At 39.7% G+C, this 20637-nt stretch overlaps 1 protein-coding gene across 1 annotated transcript in view; it reads left to right on the top strand.

The window, feature by feature from the left end:
• Positions 1-1236: 1236 nt before the first annotated feature.
• Positions 1237-20637, top strand: part of LOC126269845 (protein henna) — a 108437-nt gene continuing 89036 nt past the window's right edge. Inside the window, exons 1-2 of the mRNA XM_049974022.1 lie at positions 1237-1376; positions 9422-9490. Of these exons, the coding sequence (XP_049829979.1) occupies positions 9437-9490 (54 nt within the window). The 5' untranslated portion in view covers positions 1237-1376; positions 9422-9436. The remainder of the gene's footprint in view (positions 1377-9421; positions 9491-20637) is intronic.

The following is a 20637-nucleotide window of genomic DNA, read 5'->3' as shown; positions in this document are numbered from 1 at the left end:
AATAAATAGTTAGGACAAGAAGAGAATAGAAGCTTTCGAAATGTGGTGCTACAGAATAATGCTGAAGATTAGATGGGTAGATCACATAACTAATGAAGAGGTATTGAATAGAGTTGGGGAGAAGAGGAGCTTGTGGCACAACTTGACTAGAAGAAGGGCTCGGTTGGTAGGACATGTTCTGAGGCATCAAGGGATCACCAATTTAGTATTGGAGGGCAGCGTGGAGGGTAAAAATCGTAGAGGGAGACCAAGAGATGAATACACCAAGCAGATTCAGAAGGATGTAGGTTGCAGTAGGTACCGGGAGATGAAGAAGCTTGTACAGGATAGAGTAGCATGGAGAGCTGCATCAAACCAGTCTCAGGACTGAAGACCACAACAACAACAACAAAATATTTTCCGTAATCGGCTTAGGGGAACCACAATAAAGTTAAATCTGGTTGTCCTGACGGTGAATCCCGCTACCTCCAGACCCTTAACCACTGCTCCACTACACTTGATTTTTCAGGTTCAGAAAATTTTGTAAGAGACATGGGCTTAGACACGGGCGTAAGGGCTTCAGTGAAATAAAGAGACTGAAAAAATTATTGCAATAAATTTTAAGAAATGCCTAATTTCTCTCCCGGACATGAATATTTCTTTCTGAGACTGAGATGCTCCACCCTTTTATGTAAAAAGGTTTTGTGTCACTTAAAACTTCCCTTTTCCGTAGTTCGAAATAATAAAATATATTTGTCCAGTTTAAGCTTCAATTGTTCGCCTTCTAAGATGACCAGTTCAATTAAATTACCATTCGATTAATTCGATTTACTCAGTAATTAAACCAGTTCAGTCTTCAATGTGATAACTGTGGGTGCGTGTGCGTTATTGATACGTATCCTTAGGCAGGTACTAGATGTAATAAAGTCAGAGGTTTTTTGTGAGCTTACACAACTGCCACATATTTTTCCTGTTTCATTTCTTGCGTTCTGACCTTTTATTTTTCTTATAGAGTTAATAAACAACGTTACGTCACTAGAGATAATCGTTTCGCAACTTAGTGATGGACGTAGAAGTGATATTTTGTTTCTGTCATGTAGCAGTAAGATCACCATCTTATCACAACTGAACCGTAGGCAGCATAAAGCCATGTTGTGCAAGCAGTGGAATAAAAAACTTTAACTGCCACATCGCAATCATACGTCACTCCCTCCCCCCCCCCCCTCCGCCAGTGACCAAAAACCTCATCCAATGAGCTACAGTCCAGAATATAACAGCTAAGGCTTCAGACTTCCTCACTTTTTGGCCAACGGTACGATCATCCACGGTGACATCTCTGGAGGTTCAAGTCGTAAGCTGAGGAGTGCAACCTGCCATTATAAGAGAGAAAGCTCTAGGTATGTACACTGTAACGTGTATATTTACATCTGTATCGCCTTTAGTATCCGTCGAAATCATATCTACAATATTTATGAGAGTGTTTAGTCAGCCACCACAGGACTTTAAAAAAAATGGTTCAAATGACTCTGAGTACTATGGGACTTAACATCTATGGTCATCAGTCCCCTAGAACTTAGAACTACTTAAACCTAACTAACCTAAGGACATCACACAACACCCAGCCGTCACGAGACAGAGAAAATCCCTGACCCCGCCGGGAATCGAACCCGGGAACCCGTGCGTGGGAAGCGAGAACGCTACCGCACGACCTTAGGACTTTAAATAGGAAAGCAACTCCTTGACGTGCTAACAGGTAGTTTCCTCTAGACACAGCAGAAGAAACAAACATAACTACATTTCCTGTATTCTTTTCAAGTCTGTGACGGTGACCGTTAACATTCCGTTCTCTGGCCCCGCATTAGTCTTTCGATTAATTCTGTTATGTCCAGACGGTAACAAGCATAGAATGAAATTTATTTTCAATGTACTTAATACGTTTCGGCATGGCATGTGACGTGTCTTATGTACAATATTGCACGAATTTTTAGATAAATTTTTACTTCAGACACAAATTTAAGCATTTGTTCCTTTAGTTCAATAAAATAATAAAAGTAATGAGAATTACAATTCGTTTTGCGCAATGAAAGCTTAATAAAGGCACGAAGTAAAATTTATATTTATCACGCCCATGAGAAGTGACTTTGTTAATAATTTTAAGAGATTCTGCTATAACAGGCGGAATATTCGGGTTACTCTTTAAAAACGTGTTATACTAGTAGCGAAATGTTAAGCATAACCCGGAAAAGAGAAAAATGGGAAGAAAAAACAGCAAGATTTCCGCACGGGGAGAAGTGCTCCGTGCTCCGAATTGGCACTAGATTGAAGGATAAAGAAAAAAATGTGGTTAAAGCAATGTTCCACAGTCTTTGAACGCAGAGATTACTTCTTTAGTGAGCTTTAAATAGTAAACCACGAAGACTTCATTAGTATTATATATTGCAAAGTAGAATCATAGGACGCGTCGAAGCAGGCCAGGCACAGACATCAATCTCAGCGTCGTTGAATACGTCACAATGTCATTTAAATGCCTTAGCGACAATTCCCAGACACACGAAATGTTCCTCTTTCTCCGTGACAAGACAGTTACCTGGCTGTGCAAGAGAATTATGAAATACAACGATGCCTGCTTTGTGTACAGCTGCCTCAGCAGTTAAGAATTTCCCGGAAAACTGTGTATCGAAGGCTCACAGCAGTTCCGTTGGATTTCAGAGATTCGGCACTGTGTGTTTCTCTCAGTAGAGTACAGAACAGGCACCCTTATTATGGAGTCAGCAACGTAGAGATCCCTGGATGAACATACTTATCGCATATATTGGCTAACTGAATCCTGTATAACAGGACTAAGATACATAGGGAAGGCGTATTTCAGCCCAATTGCTGTAACTAAAGGCTCTTACAGATCTAATAGTAGATTCAACTGCAAATAGATCTCTTGATATTCTGAAGCATGCCACCTTTTCTTAAATCGGTCATCAGATTATCATTTGCTCTCCTTATTGACCCGAGAGTACAGTCACTGTGATACACCGTCTGAAGATTACGCCAGATGGCGAACTGTACGCCATGCCGTCACCGTACAGCGGTTCAAAAAGATGTTGTCGCAAAAGATGACTGGCTATTTCATGCTTAGTTTATTTATAACGTTTAGGTATTAACAACGTACATGGGATATTTTTTAACATAATGAATGAAAATTTAATATGGAGGTCGGTGTTTTATAGAATCACGAAATCGTAAGTATCGATGTTTATCTTAATTAATGACAATGAATTTTAAAGGTTTGTTGGCGTATTATGGTTCGATTAATTCATCGAGCGAGGCGGCGCAGTGGTTAGCACACTGGGCTCGTATTCACGATGGCGACAGTTCGAATCCCCATCCGACTATCCACATTTGGCCTCTGATTTCTTTACAAAAGGCGCAGCCGACATTCTTCCCCGTCCTTTCGTAATCGGGGCTTGTAGTCCGTCTTTAACGATCTTGCTGTCGGTGGGACGTTAAACTCCCTTGCTTTTCTTCGATTAGTTTATTTATTGTACTTTTTCCGCGGCAAAGACTGTTGACGAATGTATGTGCTGCCATAAATACAAATGATTTTCTTTTGTTTAGGCAAATAAATTTTTATCATTTCCTTCTGGAGAAACTGAAACTGAAGATAACAAAGCAGAAGCACTAACGTTTAACTCCGTTTTTAAATGTTCCTTCATATTGGAAAACCCAGCTGTAATGCCCCACTTTAATTATTGTATAACTGCAGAGTTGAATTAAATTGATATTAGTGCCAATGGCGTTGAGAAACAGCTGAAGTCGTGAAAACTGAACAGAGCTCTAGGGCCTAAATGACTCCCTATCAGATTCTATAGCGAATTTGAGTCTGAGTTAGCTCCTCTTTTATCAGTAATATACCGAAGATCCTCTGAACAGAAACAGTGGCCGGTGGTTGGAAGAAACCACAGGTCACACCCATCTACAGGAAGGGCAGCAGAAATGATCCGCGGAACTACCGCCCAATACGCTTGACAACCATTTGTTGTAGAGTCTTACAACATACTCTGAGCTCCCACGTCAACCAGCATGAGCTCCGAAAGTATCGATCACGTGAAACCCAACTTGCGATTTTCTCATATGACGACATGACATCCATGGATAAGGCAGTCAGATAGATGCAGTGTTTCTTGACTTCCAAAAAGCAATCACTCAGTACCAAACCTACGGTTATCATCAAAAGTACGGTAATAACGGGTGTCAAGCGAGATTTGTGGATTTCTCGGTGGGGAGCATACAGTAGGTTGTCTTGGTTGGAGACTCTTCGATATGTGTAGAAGTAACTTTAGGTGTTCCCCTGGGATCTTGCTGTTCAATTTCTAAATTAGTGACCATGCCGACAATATTAATTCTAACCTCAAACATTTTGCAGACTATGCAGTTATGTGTAATGAAGCTACACAGATATTCAGTCTGATCTCGACAATATTTCAAATTCAGTCTGATCTCGATAACATTTCAAAGTGGTGCAAAGATGTCGATTTGTTTCAAATGCCCAGAAATATACAAAACGAAAAAGGAGATGGCATCAGTGAGTCATAGTTGGAACCTGTCAATTCACACAAATACTGGAGTGTAACATATTGTAGAGATATGAAATGGAACGATCACATCCTCTCCATTGTAGGTGAAGCTGGTGACAGACTACGGTTCATCGATAAAATAACAGCGAAATGAAGTCGATCTACAAAAGAGACTGCAGACGAAACAGTCGTGCAATCCATCTTAGAATGTTTCTCAAGTACGTGGGACCCGTACCAAATAAGACTAACGGGGATGTACAACGTTTACAAAGAAGGGCAGCAGGACTGGTCAGACGTCTGTTTGTCCCATGGAAGAGTGTGAGGAAGATGCAGCAAGAACGCAATTGGCAAACCTTTAAGATAGTAGAAAACTATCCTGTGAAAGCCTAGTTATGTAGTTTCGAGAACCAACTTTAAAGTGATGAATCTAGGAATGTACTACAACCCCCAAAGTATCACTCTCGTAGGGATCGCAAAATCAACACCAGACTAATTGTAGCGCGTACAGAGCCGTTTAAGCAGTCATTCGTGAATGGAAAGTCCTAATAACTAGTACAGTGGGACGTTCCCTCTGCCACACAATTGACAGGTCTTTGAAGAGTGTGGATATAGATGATGTAGACATAGAATGATTATTTTTCAAGAGTTACTTGAATGAAAAAATTATAACAAGTTTTAGCTCGTACCTGACTTTCCAGCAATCTGGTTTATTACGATTTGACAAGTTCATGTAGTTGATGATCAGTTGTCGTTGATACTACAATTTTTAATTAAGTTCACAAAAGTGACCGATGAAATCCATAAGGAATTGTAAATCACACATGCAGTCTCAATCTCCTGTTTTTGTATCAGATTATGAAACTCTTTTAACATTTCACATACCCTTTACTTCACAACAATAAGACATATCTTAATAATTGGGAAAATCATTTCTGTCAAGTACTACTTAAATTTGGCGGGTGGGGGAGGGGGGGGGGTAGGAGAATTTGGAACACATGACTTGCTAAATTCAATATTTTTATCTACAAAATTTGTCAATATAATTTACTTTGTACACAGCTGTTGTTGGTGAATAGTGCAGTAAAAATTTCATGAATATTACGGGTTGGTCTTTCGAGAAATGTTGGAATTATCTCCTCCCCTATTACTGGGGCCCTATGCATATATCACAGGCCTATAGTGAATTTCATTTAAGCCCAGATCTTTTGAAAACTATATTGGTTCTCAAATAAAACTTCACTTCAGTGAGATAAAAATATTTATCGGCTTATCGAAAAAATAGTCCTGGTTGTGCTGTATCAGAGGCATAAACATTGTAATCAAATCCGTATATAACATACTTAAGAACAGTCTCTTTGTTCGTAGCTAACGTAATTGAATGATGGTCATAAAACAAACGCGTGATGCCGTTAAACTTAATAACGGACACAATCAGTATTGACATCATCTAGTGATGTTATCATTTTAAGCAAGATTTTAACTATGTGTGAAGCCGTAACTGCACCAACACTAATCAAGAATGTTTTGTGATATGATAACGGCTAGATTGTTAGCCGAAACCAGTAACCTAACCAAATAAGGAAGATTCCACGTGCGAGCCTGACTTCATGGGTTCTGAACTCCTAACATAAATAACAAATTTACAGCAGATCGCATATCTCATGATTGACCATGTCAACAATCTTAATTAATAATTTATCGTGGTAAAGTGCTGTTGTCTATGTATTTCTATACTGTAACTACTGTTGCTAATTAAATAAAATGATGATGTTGAGTGAAAGTTTACGTGATATTATGTGTAAAGTGTGACAACTATTGGAAGAAACATATACATGTATGTTCGCTTGACAGCTGACCTGATCTTATTTGTCAGTTCCTAGAAGTGCTACAAGTAAAATAAACATTTCCTCTTACTGCCGCAATGGCGTCATCTTCAATTTCCTCTGCAATTGTAGACAATGAGGTATCTGTCGTTTTCCTGATGAATCAGAAACTTCATTTCTTCAAAGTACCACGTGGCACTACCTCCTGATCTTCTGTCATTTACTTCTTTCAGTTCCTTGTGGAAATTCGTTCGGAGTGAACTGAACTGAACTGAATATCTTTCGGTCTTAGCAGGAACTGATGTGTATTGCGCAATGCCGCCCTCACTGGGCACATTATACTGCACAATATGTAGAACGCACTTCAGTATTTTTAAAGTCTTCCACCATCCTTCAGTCTATTGCGCAAACTGTCAATATCGATCTCAGATAATGGATATTGATTAGTAATATTGAACAGTATTACTCATCAATACTTATTACTGCGCAATACATATTGAGCGTGCAAAGGGCTCTTAACACGTGACATACGATCAGCGACCCTGGACACTTTACTGAGGAATCTTGCTGCTTGCAGTTGCGTGAACGTCTATAAAGCATTAACAGTTGTTGCTAGAGATGCAATGAGGAGCAATTAGCCGACCATATCTACTGCAGCCGTGTTCCATGAGCGATACGTCAGGTATACGCTCACGTAAGAGATCCAGTAGTACCCACAGTTCTATGAAAAAAGGCCATCACTTCCTCGTCACTTGAAGAGAAGCTTGTCATGCTGAAGCATGGCATGTGGAGTGGTTCAAGTACCTCCGCCTCCAAAACCTTCCTGACGTAACGGATGTTGTTCAGACTGCCCTCAATAAACATAAGTCGAGGCTGCATTTCGAACCTAATGGCTTCCGAAACCATTTATCTGCTGTGGCTTTAATAGATGCAGGCCGTCAGAGTGCGGCCACTCCTGCAGAGTGTAACAAGCATGTGGCCACATCCGCGATCCTGACTGAAGTGACACACCCAACTTTAAATGTTACTGGTTAACAAGCCATTCACGGCCACGGCATTCATGTATCCAGCGCAGAATGACACTTTTTGTGGTTTCTTTACAATAAGTCCGAGACAAGCATGCTTATTACTATGATCAAAATTTCGATTTGTGACAGTTAAATATTCTGCCGGCAGATCCCAAAAACGGCCTACGTGTGTACATCGTACTACTCGAAAAGTGCAAGGGAACTGACGCTGGGTTTTGCAACGGTGGACATTCCGCTTGTGACCTTTCGAGCGCTGATTGGAGAAACTAATTTTCAAAGTATGAAGTATCAAACGACGAGCAATATCAATCAGACTGTAGCAATAGGAGCCGCCGATTCACAGTCTTCTACAGGTCCTCCCAACCAATGCGACACTCCAGAGTCAAGAGAATACTGTGGTCGAATAATATAGTGATTTATGGTCGTGGGGACAAGATGGCGGTCATCCCGCGTCCTGATCACATTACGTGGTCAACTACCTCCTCATCGATAACTCCGTCACAACATCACATCCTGAACGAGCTGCAGTGACAAGATATGAGAAACACGTTTTCCGAATCGATCACCCTGCCCTGTTGTAATTCACTCTCATGATGGTTTCGACGAGCCATCGTTGCATCCGCTTTCGCATTTACACTTGGTTTGATGGCCGTTCACAGAATGAGTTTCAAGTAACACGGGCCTTTCCAGTCACGCAAAGGAGAGACGTTGTAGTCCTCCATGCCATTCACATGAAGTCTGAATCGCTTATTGCTGGCACCGCTACGAGTTCTGATGAATTTTGTTTATAGGTATTGCAATTTTCCCCCTAATAAATAAAAATACCCTAATGTAAATTCTTAACCCTACACGAAGGCAGAAGTCTTCAGTGTGACTTGAAAATTAAAATTTGATTAAGTGCCGGTATTAAACAAGCCATAATGCATTTCAGGACCACCGTTTCTATTGCTATCGCTAAGTTGTACAGTAACGTGATGCAGACTCGCCGGAGATTACTCCTTCAAAGATTGTATCCGTATCTAGAGCTGCTGCAGTATTTTTTCTGTATGCATAAGATAACTTGTACACCATCGGGGCTGTCATCTTAATAGGATATTTCGACATCGCACGCTACAAGGCTGTGGCAGACGTGCGACAACTGCTCAAAAAAGATTCAACTTAAGTTTCGATGTTCCTTGCCACTGACTCTTCATATTTTTTGATAGTTTTTCTGCTTTTAGTTCGCTTAATCTTCGGTTTGCACAACTGCGTAGGTCATTGGATGAATTAAAACAAGAAATTCAAAACGAAATTCGAGGTGTCCTAGCTGAGACGTCGCAGCAAGTAATGGGAAATATCGACGACAGGTTACAAGAATGCTTATGGAGAAAGACTCAGTTTATAACCGTGACAGTGTCCTTGATGTCTTTTATAAGACGTGTTGATAACTGGCACTGTTTCAGTTTTAGTCAGTGGAGTGCTTATAAAGTTATATCGCTAATACTCTGTTGATTGCAGATCCATATTTCAACCGTTATGCGGCTATCATCTGTGAGGGAAGATGCAAGTCAAATCAGTTTTTATCGCTTGTCTATACGATCAGCGATAATGATAATCTGACTTGCACCTTACCGCACTGATGACAGCCATACAATGGTTGATATCTAGATCTGCAACAAACAGATTATTAGTGACTGTTTGCTGCACATTTTCTCAGCTACAAACACACACACTCGCTGAACATACCCCTACCATAAGGCAGAGAACCTGTCAACACGTCTATTCGATTTATTTATAATAAAGTATATTATGGAATTAATAATTGCATCTCTTCATTGATCATAAGCCATTCTGCAAACTGAACTGTTTCCTTCATTAAAAGCTCCATAATGTGCATTTACACTTGGAGGCAAATCGATTCTCCTGTGTGTTATGACCTACCAATTATGGTCTTTAACATTCGAAAGCTGAAAAACTTTTCCTTCGTCGCCAGTTGATTTGCATCTAATGAACTTACTATACCAAAAAACCAATTCATTTTCAGGTACCTGGAGGTCTGATGTCTGGGAAGACTATGCCTCTAAACGGCCACACTGTGATGGACGAAACACAGGTAATTCTTTCTGCTGTTCTATTCCGTCTTGGATTACCCGCCCATTTTGTTCATCGTTTGTTCTGAACGACTGTTTTCCCAGGGGAAGACAACCTCTCGCGGAATTATTTAAATATGCTTCTGCCAGGTATTTCAGTGCGATTTTCAGAATATCCATGCAGACGTAGATGTAGAGAATCATTACTAACAAAACGATCGAATTTCGTAAATACTTTTTTGAAATACAGTAACATACCAGAAGATTGAGAAAAGCTGTTGTTATTCCATTATTTAAAAAATGGGATCGCAGAAAATGTGACAATCATCTAGGTATTAGTCTTCTGAACTGTGGATAAAAGATATACCCAAAACTAATAACAAATACACTTAAGATACTTTGGGAAAAGTTTCTTACTGGAGAACAGAATGGGTTTCGGATGGGAAGATCTTTTTAGATACTGTTTTTTCCATTCTGCGAAATTACTGAAAAACACGTAGAACACAATCATCCCTCATATATAGCCTTTATTGACTATGAGAAAGCTTTTGATAAAATTAACAGAGTTCAATTATGGTAAATTTTAGAAAGAGTTGTATACCCTAGCATCTAACAAATGTAATTCAAAGTATGTATACACACAATAAAATTAAAGTACAAAAAGACAGTTCATTTGCGAGAAACATACGTCAAGGAGTGAGACAAGTGTTCCTTCATCACCCACGGTATTTAATATATACATAAATGACGTCGTAATGACATGGAACAATAAAGTAGTGCACCATTATAAGCTTAGTAATAACGTTATAAATAACTTTTTGAAAACACCCACAATTAGCACTTTGTATTTTTTACTTACCGCTTTCCTTCTTCAGATGATGAATTTCATCTTTGTCGCTGTCGATGTCATCGTATGCTACTGTACTTTAAACGTAAATTTAAGTAATATAGTATGGCCAGGTTAATCTTTAGAGCTGCCGGTCAACTTTAAACGCAGTCGTTAATGCTGTCAGGCGACTTCAAACTATAAATTCTTGTGATGCTCTTGTTTATTTGAAGAGCGAAACATGTAAATAAGAAATACAATGAGTGATTTGCGGCGGTTTTGAAAAACTTATTTTTAAAAGTCGCTGCCCCTGGAGTCAATGCCTGGTCTTGCTTAAGTTATAAACACACTTATGTTTCAAGATAATCAAATAATCTTAGCGGACACAGAAGATAAATTACAGAGAGCAATTTGGCTCTTGCACAAGATGGCAGACAATTATAAAATGATAATATCTAAACGTAAAACTAAGATAATGGAATTCCATGGTGTAGAGCAATTAAGACCATAAATAATAACTGATGATAATCTATTAGAAAAATAAATACTTTTAAAGACCTGGGATTTAAGGTCTAATATAGTATGAACAATGATCAAGAATACATACTGAAAAAGTTCCAGCAGTTGGTAGGTACTCCAAATCGCACTCTCCTCAAAGAAGCTAGAAAAGAGACAGTACATTTTTTTTAATGTGATGGCAGTACCAATTGTACCATACGGGTCAGAGACTTGGACCCTAACCGCCAGTCAAAGGAGGAGGGTTGAGACAGCAGAGATGAGATCGTATCTGGTTGCAAACTTATAGATCAGATAAAAAATATTGAAATAAGGAATGAAATGGGTGTCAAAAGCACACTTCAAAAAATAGAGGCGTACAGAAAGAAACGCATCAGCTCATTCACAAGATGTCAGAAGAACGAATACCTAAAATAGTATTCAAATACATACCTGAAGGTAAAATGAATGTTGGGTGTCCTAAGAAGAGATGGAAAGATCAGCTGCAGTCTACTTGGAATTGGAACAAGCGGGATATGATGATGATGATGATGATGTTTCAGTACATTAGGATACATACGCATCATTCGTTATGAAAGTTGCATTTTTGTGTATTCAACGTTCCTCAACTTTAGACCTGAAAACGCCGTATATTCTTACTCTCGGACACGACGCCGTATGTTCTCACTCTCGGATACGAGATATCATTTCGTCCTTGTGTATGAGTAGCGTGTATATGTTTGTATCTGTCGTTTTTGTCTTTAATGCTCTACTATACTGTGGGATTTTGCTATGGAGATCAACTATCTGCACTTCGTATGTTTACGTGTCATTTTATAGTACGCATGCGGATATACACTAATTGTATGATGATAAGAAGCCAACGACGTCAATCCACAAACTTAACGAATTACTAACTCATCACTGCAGTAATATTCAGTTATAATTTTACAAAAAGAAACCTCTGATGGAACGACTATCAACTAGCTATTAATGGAGGAAAATGCAAGATACGGACAAGCAGCGTATCTTTTGACTGCAGGATTGATGGATCAGATTAAAGTCTGTCTTCTCATTCAGATATTTCGAAGTAGATGTGCAGAGACACGAAATTTGACGATCACATAGAATCCGGTGTAGCTAAAAGACTCATCAGTCCTCACTTCATCCTTGAGACTCTGTAAAACAATAGTACGTCCTTTAAAGAGGTTGTACACACGACAATTGTACGGACTGTAATTGAATGCATCTCAAATGCAGGGAACCTATGTCAGGCCAGACTAACTGAAACTATCAAGAAAATATGAACAAGAGATATGCGAATGTTAAGGTTAGAGAGGCTAACAGAATATTGAAAAATCTAAGGTGACAGACACATCGCAAGAACCTGTTAGAAAACTCGAAAATCGAGTTTCCAGTGCGGAAACTTCCATTATTCTCCAGTCCCTCACGATCTGTCCCGCAAAGAGTTAGCAAATAAATCTAGGAAATAACAGTTGGCATAGAAGAGTACAAACGGTCATTCCCAACACGGTCCATCTGTGAATAGTAAAGTAAGAAACAATATAGACCTTATAATTCAGCTTAAATGGAGGTGTAGATACTATCTGCTCAAGAATCTCAGTAACACGTGAAAAGCTGACATCGCAGTTGCAACTTCTTTCACGCGCTGACACTGGATAGCAGAGCAGAACTCATCATGTCAGTTTCACTTTACAGTTCTTCCCAAGAGTTATCGGATATAATTAAAAAGTATCTGAATATAAATTTGAAATACTATATCTGTTTCAAAATCTCGGTAAATGAAAACTTAATAAGAACCGGTTTTGTGTACTAACGTTGAAAGTCCAGTTTCGACATCTTTAAGTCTCCAGGATACACAGAGAGAGGATACAAATATGGGAATACGAAAAACTCGGCACTTTATCATGCCCAATATGGCGCAGAAAACCCGTTGGCATTCAATACAGCTTCCAGTCGTCTCAGAGTGAACAGCTGCAGGTCCTAAATGGTTTTCAAAGAAATCTTATACCAACCTTCCAGCAACGTAGCGGCAACTTCGGGTAACTATGATGGAAGTGGACAGCGATCACACATCCATCTCTCGAAAGCGAATCATAAAGATTCGATAATACTGAGATCTGGTGACTGTGATGATTAGAAGAGATATGACGATTCATCCTCGTGCTCATAAAACCACTCCTGGACGACACAGTATTGGTGAACAGGAGCTGTATCGTCTTGAAACACACCATCACCATGGGGGAACAAACGCTTGACCGTGGGATAGACCTGAGTAGCCGAAATGATCACATAATTTTTGGCAGTAATGCGACCTTGCGGACTAACCATGAGAACCACAAAATAGCGTCATACGGCTGCTTAAATCTTAACTGAAGCCCACTCTAGGGACGTAAACTAGGTCAGAAGTTGAAAACAATGTGAATATTCGTAAGACACATACGACCAAATGACTTTCTACCGCTGCTTCACAGACCTGGTCTTATGATTTTGGCTCCACGTTTCCCCGTTACGGGCATTACCATCACTGCTGAATGGTTTCGGAAATCCAGCTCGCCCTGCATTTCGCTCCTTATGGAGCTCTCTTCGTATTGTTTTGGTGCTGACAGTGTTTGCGAGTGCGACATTCAGTTCTGCAGTGGCTTCTACAGCTGTCGTCCACGTATTTTTAGTCGCAGTTCTCTTCAATGACCGTCTGTCAAGATCCAGCAACAAATACTTTGCTCCGCGTTGTGACTTAGCGGATAATGCATCTTTTCGTTTGCCATGTAAGCGGTATAAATTTTCGATAAGATGCCTCTTGAAACACCAAACACTTCAGCTCTCTGGGTGACGGAAACACCTACCATACGAACACCAACAATTTGCCCTCGAATTCACTTAGCTCCAACATCATGCACTCACAACAGTATAGGACACTGCTCTGGCCATGACTGACAGTTACAATGTATTGAGGACCTTGCACTGGTGACTTTCGTCGTCAAATACAGCAGCGCAAAGTGCAGGCCCGGCTAACGTCTCCATTTATATTTAAGGAAGCATTTCTCGCGGTGTTTCCATATTTTCGTCCAATCCCTGTATCTGATACAGATTACAGAACTCACCCTGTATACAGTGTAGTTCGCAAGATTTTTTACGGGCTATGTCAAAGAGTAGTTTGTAAACATCTCTGCCACAGCTCGCGAATATTACAACGGAAAATTGTGTCACTGTGTTTCTTTGCACGCAATCATACGAGGAAAAGATCAAACATTCTCGCTATGAGAGTGAAAAATAGTATTTTCTTGCGCAAAAACGCCCTAGCCATTTGCAGCGCAGTCTTCTTTTGGGTCAATACGCTTTTTTCATTGTTTTTCAGTAAGAATTTTGCATCCCTCAAGTGCGCTCTGGAAGACCTTGCAAGTTGACTACATTACGTTAAAAACGTTACACCTGTTCACACTTTATATTCTCAGCAAAAATGAATAAAAAACGCAAACACCTTAAATACGAGTCAACATAAATCATGTCTTATGATGTCGGTAGAATATTAATACTGACGTAAAAATAAATTTAAAAAAAAACACTTCATTCCTTGTTCTTGGTATAATGACACATAAATCCATGCAGTAATCACACATGCAGTTGTATGTAAATTCGGTCCACAGACCGATGAACACTGAGTGTCTGAGGTCAACTTAAGAAGACTCGTGAGATGAGTTCGCGCAGTCACGTGCATGTAGCGCTACAATACAAACGTAACGATACAAATATGCATTAGGTGGTGGTGAAAGTATAGTCCATTTCATTTAAGTTTGGGTAAAACCTACAGCTGATTCAGTGATTTACTGGGAAACGCTCTTCAATTGAAAAATGTATCAGTAATCTTTGCAGGACGAAACAGTGTCTAAAACTAAACATTATTTCATTGCAGAATTACATTATAACTTTATTTTATCATATTAGCGAACGTAAGAAAAGCAGAATTCCATCAACTCATTAACACAATCGTCCGCGTAACCCCCTTCACTTCATTGGCTGAAGCGAACGAGCACCGGTACTTTGATAATCCTGACACAGGCGAAACTTTAAGCAGTATAAGGAACCCACTTAGGCCTTATAATTTAAAACATTATTCTGTGAATTAGAGGTAAAAACTGGATATTTATATTGACCACTGAGAATGCTCTGCAATAAAGTGGAAACTATATGATGAAATAGCGTACATTTATCACAGTTGCAAAGGATGTCTTCCTCGAGACGATATGTGCGTTTGGATGTAAAAATATTTAGAGTACAATGCACGTTTGGATGCAATTAGTTATATTCATTCAAGTGCTAGAATATGTGTGCCAATATTTTACTTACCTACAACCAACAGTCTAGGTCTGAAGTTATACTTACAATTGTCCCGTCTATTCCGTTTTCATAGCCCATGAAGATGTTGAGTATATAACGCAATTAGTTGCAGATGTGATAAATGAGCATTCCCATAGTGTGAGTTTACCTTTTCTTCCACATGGGACTTCTGGAATGCGATTCAAGTGACATTGATCCTAATAACACGGAAGTCATGACAATAGTTTGTTTTGGGACATGGAACTACGATCTAGTCACCAATATTTTGAAGTTTGGTACCTTCGAAACTGTATAAAGTATCTCGTTTTGTTTAAAAATACAGTGGGCACAAACGTACACTGTGGTATGTAAGTCGGTCATAATAAGCAAACATTTTATCGCAGTCAATAGGTTCATATGTAGGCCTAATCCTTTTGTTTTTATCAGAGCGCAAAACCCTGTCGACAATGAGTTCGCTAGACGCAGTCAATCTCACTTCTGACAAGATCTTCATCTACGTCTACATCAACATGACTGCTCTGCAATTCACAAATAAGTGCTGGCAGAGATTTCATTCAACCACCTTCAGCCTAGTTCTCCACAATTCTACTCTTATAGAGTGCGCTGGAGAAACAAATACTTAAATCTTGCCGTGAGAGCTCTGGTTTCTCTTATTTTTAATACAACGATCATTTGTCCCTATGTAGGTGGGCGCCGAGGAAATATTTTCGCATTTGGAGGAGAAAGTTGGTGGCATAAATTTCGTGAAAAGATTCTGCCGCAACGAAAAATGCCTTTGTTTTAATGATTACTACTCCAACTCGCCTATCATAACCATGACACTCTCTCGCGTATTTCGCAATAGTACAAAACGAGTTGCCCTTTTATGAATTTTTCGATATCCACCGTTAATCCTATATGGTATGGGTCCCATACAGGGCAGCAATACTCAGAAAGAGGAAGAACAAGTGTAGTGCACGCAGTCTCCAGAGAAGACGTGTTTCATTTTCTAAGTGTTATACCAATAAAAAGCAGTCTTTTATTCGCCTTCCTCACAATATTTTCTGTGTACTCGTTCTAATTTAAATTATTTGTAACCGTAAGCCATAGGTATTTTGTTGAACTGACTGCCTTTTGATTTGTGTGATTGTCGTGTAACCGAAATTTAACGGATTTCTTTTAGTACTCATATGAAAGACTTCACTCATTTCATTATTTAGAGTCAATTGCCTCTTTTTGTACCACAGAGATATCTTGTCTAAATTATTTTGCATTTGCTTTTGACCATCTGATGACTTAACGAGACGACAAATGACATCATCTGCCATCTAAGATGGCTGATCAGGTTGTATCCTAAATAATTTTTACAGATTGGGAACAACAGAGGGCCTGTAGCACTTGGGAAACGGCAGGTATCACTTGTACTTTAGTCGATGAGTTTACGTCTGTTACTACGAACTATGTATGGCTTTTCTGAGAGGATATCATGAATCCAGTCGCATAACTGAGACGATACGCTGTACCCACTCAATGTGATTAAAAGTAAGTTTTGAGGAATTGTGTCAAAAGCTTTCTAGAAATTTAGAAATATGGAATCAGTTTGAGATCCCTTGCCGATAACAGTCATTACTTCATGTGGATAAAGAGCTAGTTTTGTTTCGCAAGAACGATATTTTCTGGGTCCGTGATGTTTTACAGTAAATTGTTTTCTTCGAGGTAATTCATAACGTTCGAACAAGATCGAGGAAAGCTTGCAAATGGCGATTCATGTATGCTTTTAAACTTCTACACTGTATTGTAAAATCTGTTTCTGGAGCATTTTCATCAATAAGCTAAAGAGTTTTCCATCCAAAAGTTGATTTGAACATAAACACACTCTTATTGGTGTTGGTATGTCCCTGCCATCCGAACTCAATCATTTTGTAACACAAAGAGAATTTTGACCACTGTGAACACAGCATTTTTCCAAGTGCATAGTAAGATTGTAGTGGCGAAAATGAAAGTATGAGAAAAATGTTAGGACGGACCGGTGATCGAGACCGAACTTTTGATTTGCAGCCTAACAGTTGTACAGACAGATGACGCAACACTGTCTCAACTTGTTCAACGTAGAGTTTGTCATCCAGTTTTGATTATAGCCCATTACTATCAGAAGGAGGTCTTCGGAGTAATCTATTGCCCATACGACTGACTGGTCATGCTGCAAGAATATGATCAGCGGTTCCGTATTTACATCCCAAACTATAGGCCTACTTGTCGGCCTGTGAGGCAACCATTAGTATTTTCGCAACTGATGCAGCTTGGGATGACAGTTCACCATTTGTGCTTTCAGACAATCATGCAGTAACTGCGCGCATTTTATTTTTCGAGAAAGGAAAGATTGGCAAAGATAATCAGTGAATTTTCTATTTTGATCTGTACTGTTGTTTTTTTAGGTTGACGAATTGAACTTTCAAGTTAATAACGTCTTCCACCGATTTACCTTTACGAAATTGGAACTGTTACTCTCTTTTACTTCGTACAGTGTGCGCTACCATGTAAATCTGCGACATGATTTCTCCCGGCGTCTTGCTCATTACATCAGTTAAACAGATGGGATAGCTTGACGTATTAATAATTGGGTTGTTCTCTGATCTCTTCTTTAATGTCACCATTTCTGTCCGCTTCCAAATACTGGGAAATCTGTCCAGCATAATGATTCATCGTTACTCCTGTTTATAATATATGCTAAATTACTTTATAATCCATGAATAACTACAGTAGGGCTTTGGACCACGACTCCTCTCAGTTACCGTGGATAGCATCTCATGCTCTAATCGGTTAAGGTTTCCCTTGTTATGTCTTTGCACCTTAGGGCCCTAATTGCTGCAATTACCGACGACCACATTTTATTAGTATCCTAGCGGTTCCTCAACAGGTTGTAGATGCTATCACAGGCCTTGATCGATGTATAAAACTTTTTTCTAATGTTTCCTCTCTGATTGCGGGAGACATCTGCAGAGGTGAAGCGGCGAACTGCAAGCAGACCTCCAGGGAGGGCCGAATATGTGGGCAGTGAGGATGGTATCACAGTCCATTACTTGACTTCGTCAACGAGATTATCTTTGGTAACTCCAAAATTCGCGACTGAAGGTAGCCGACCGTCACTCTTACGTTGCAACGCTGACATCCAAATTTTATCTACACTTTTCTGTTGAAATTATTGCGGTGTTAATGCTATACATGCGCACACGATAATGCGACGTTTCCGATATGACGTTCGTCTCACTTTATCTTATTTCATGATCATACTCGTGATAAAATTGTTCCGCTACGGCCCATTTATCCGTATGTCATACGCGCCATTCCTCTTGTGTTCAACCAGACGGGTGTTAACACTTCTTTTCGTGGTACCAAAAACAGTCCACAACTGCAAGTAATTTTATATACACCAGGTGCAGCCAAATGATGTCGTTTATCTTTTACCGATCTTAAACATTCTTTTATCTTCCAGGTAGATCTGAAACTATTTTCCACACCACACTTCTCAACACTTCCGCAACGCAATCTGCAATCTTGTTGACGAACGGGAGGAACGCATTCCCCTTGGGCGACCGTTGTTCCTCTTCGATCCTTATTCTCTTCGCAAAGTGGTCGATCTTTCTCATTGTTAGAACAACTATTCCTCTTGAATGTCGACCATAGATGTTAAATTTCGTATTTTAAATAAATCGATTCACAAATTATGTACGTCTTATCGTCCAAGGTTTTAATGACGCCTCTTTCTTCTCTGATGTGGTGGCTAGATTCCTATCTAAGACAACGGAATCTACGTGGCTTTTCTATACACCCTACGTCGCAAGGTCCTATCCCCTCGTTTGATAACAGACGCATCCAAAAACATTTAGTTGGTGATTATTCTGCTTCTCCATCGTACACTGTATGGATGTATCAGGAAGACATCCAACTCCTCTACAACGTGTGCTCGTACTACGAAGAGATCATCGCAAAAGCGGTACCACCAGGCTGGTCTTTTACTGGCAGACTGCAGCGCCCATTGTTCAAAGGTCTCTACGTATAAGAAAATTGACAATAGCCGTACTAAGAGGACTGCCCCTAGCCTGTCAGTCAGTTCATAAAAATCATTATTGTATTGAAAACAGGTTATGGTGAGGCAGTGTTCGAGCCATTCCACAATATCTGCTGGATACACGAGATAGCTTCGTTCACCGGAATCCCGGTTAATAATTACACAGCATGAAAACTAACAATGATATTACCTGGACCAATAGGCATTTCTTTTAATCTGTCAATGAAACGATATAAATTTTTAATATGACAGTTTTGTTCCACCAATGTAAGGTTGCATCAATAAGCCAAGGTGTCTAGCAAATCAACACCGACAACGGTAGTTCAGGTACACACACCAACGTCGCAAGATGAAGATGAAGAGATAGAGAAGGTATATGAGGATATTGAAAGGGTAGTACAGTACGTAATGGGAGATGAAAATCTAATAGTCATGGGGGACTGGAAAACAGTGGTACGCGTAGGACCGGATGAAATGGTTACAGAAGAATAACGGATTGGGACAAAGAATGAGGGAGGAGAAAGACTAATTGGGTTCTGTAATAAGTGTCAGCTAGTAACAGCAAATACTCTGTTCAAGAATCACAAGAGGAGGAGGTATGCTGGGAAAAGACCGGGTGATGCGGGAAGATTTCCGTCAGGTTACATCATGGTCAGACAGAGATTCCGAAACCAGATACTGGATTGTAAGGTGTCCCCAGCGGCAGATATAGTCTCAGATCACAATGTAGCAGTTTTGAAGAGTAGGCTGAAGTTTAACACATTAGTCAGGAAGAATTAACACGCGAAGAAGAGGGATACAGAAGTACTACGGAACGACGAGATACGCTTGAAGTTCTCTAAGGCTATAGATACAGCAATGAGGAATATCTTCGTGGGCAGCTGTTTGAAGAGGAATGGAAATCTTTAAAAGGGGCAATCACAGAAATTGGAAAGAAAAACATGGATACAAAGAAGGTAACTGCTGCAAAGAAACCATGGATAACGGAAGAAATACTTCTACTGATTGGTGAAAGAAGAAAGTACAAAAATGTTCAGGGAAATTCAAGAATACAGAAATACAATCCACTGAGCCATGAAATAAACAGGAAGTGCAGGGAAGCTAAGACGAAGTGGCTGCATGAAAAATGTGAAGAAATCGAAAAAGAAATGATTTTCGGAAGGACTGACTCAGAATATAGGAAAGTCAAAACAGCCTTCGGTGAATTTGAAAGCAAGGATGGGACATTAAGAGTGCAACGGGAATTCCACTGTTAAATGCAGAGGAGACTGCGGATAGGTAGAAAGAGTAGATTGAAGGCCTCTATCATGGGGAAGATTTGTCTGATGCGATAGAAGGGAAACAGGAGTCGATAGGAGATCCAGTATTAGAATCAGAATGTAAAGCAGCTTTGAAGGAATTAACATCAAATAACGCAGAAGGGAGAAATAACATTCCAACAT

The sequence above is a fragment of the Schistocerca gregaria genome, chromosome 1 (assembly GCF_023897955.1).
Source record: "Schistocerca gregaria isolate iqSchGreg1 chromosome 1, iqSchGreg1.2, whole genome shotgun sequence".
NCBI classification, from domain to species: domain Eukaryota; kingdom Metazoa; phylum Arthropoda; class Insecta; order Orthoptera; family Acrididae; genus Schistocerca; species Schistocerca gregaria.
This window is presented reverse-complemented; position numbering and strand designations above follow the sequence as displayed.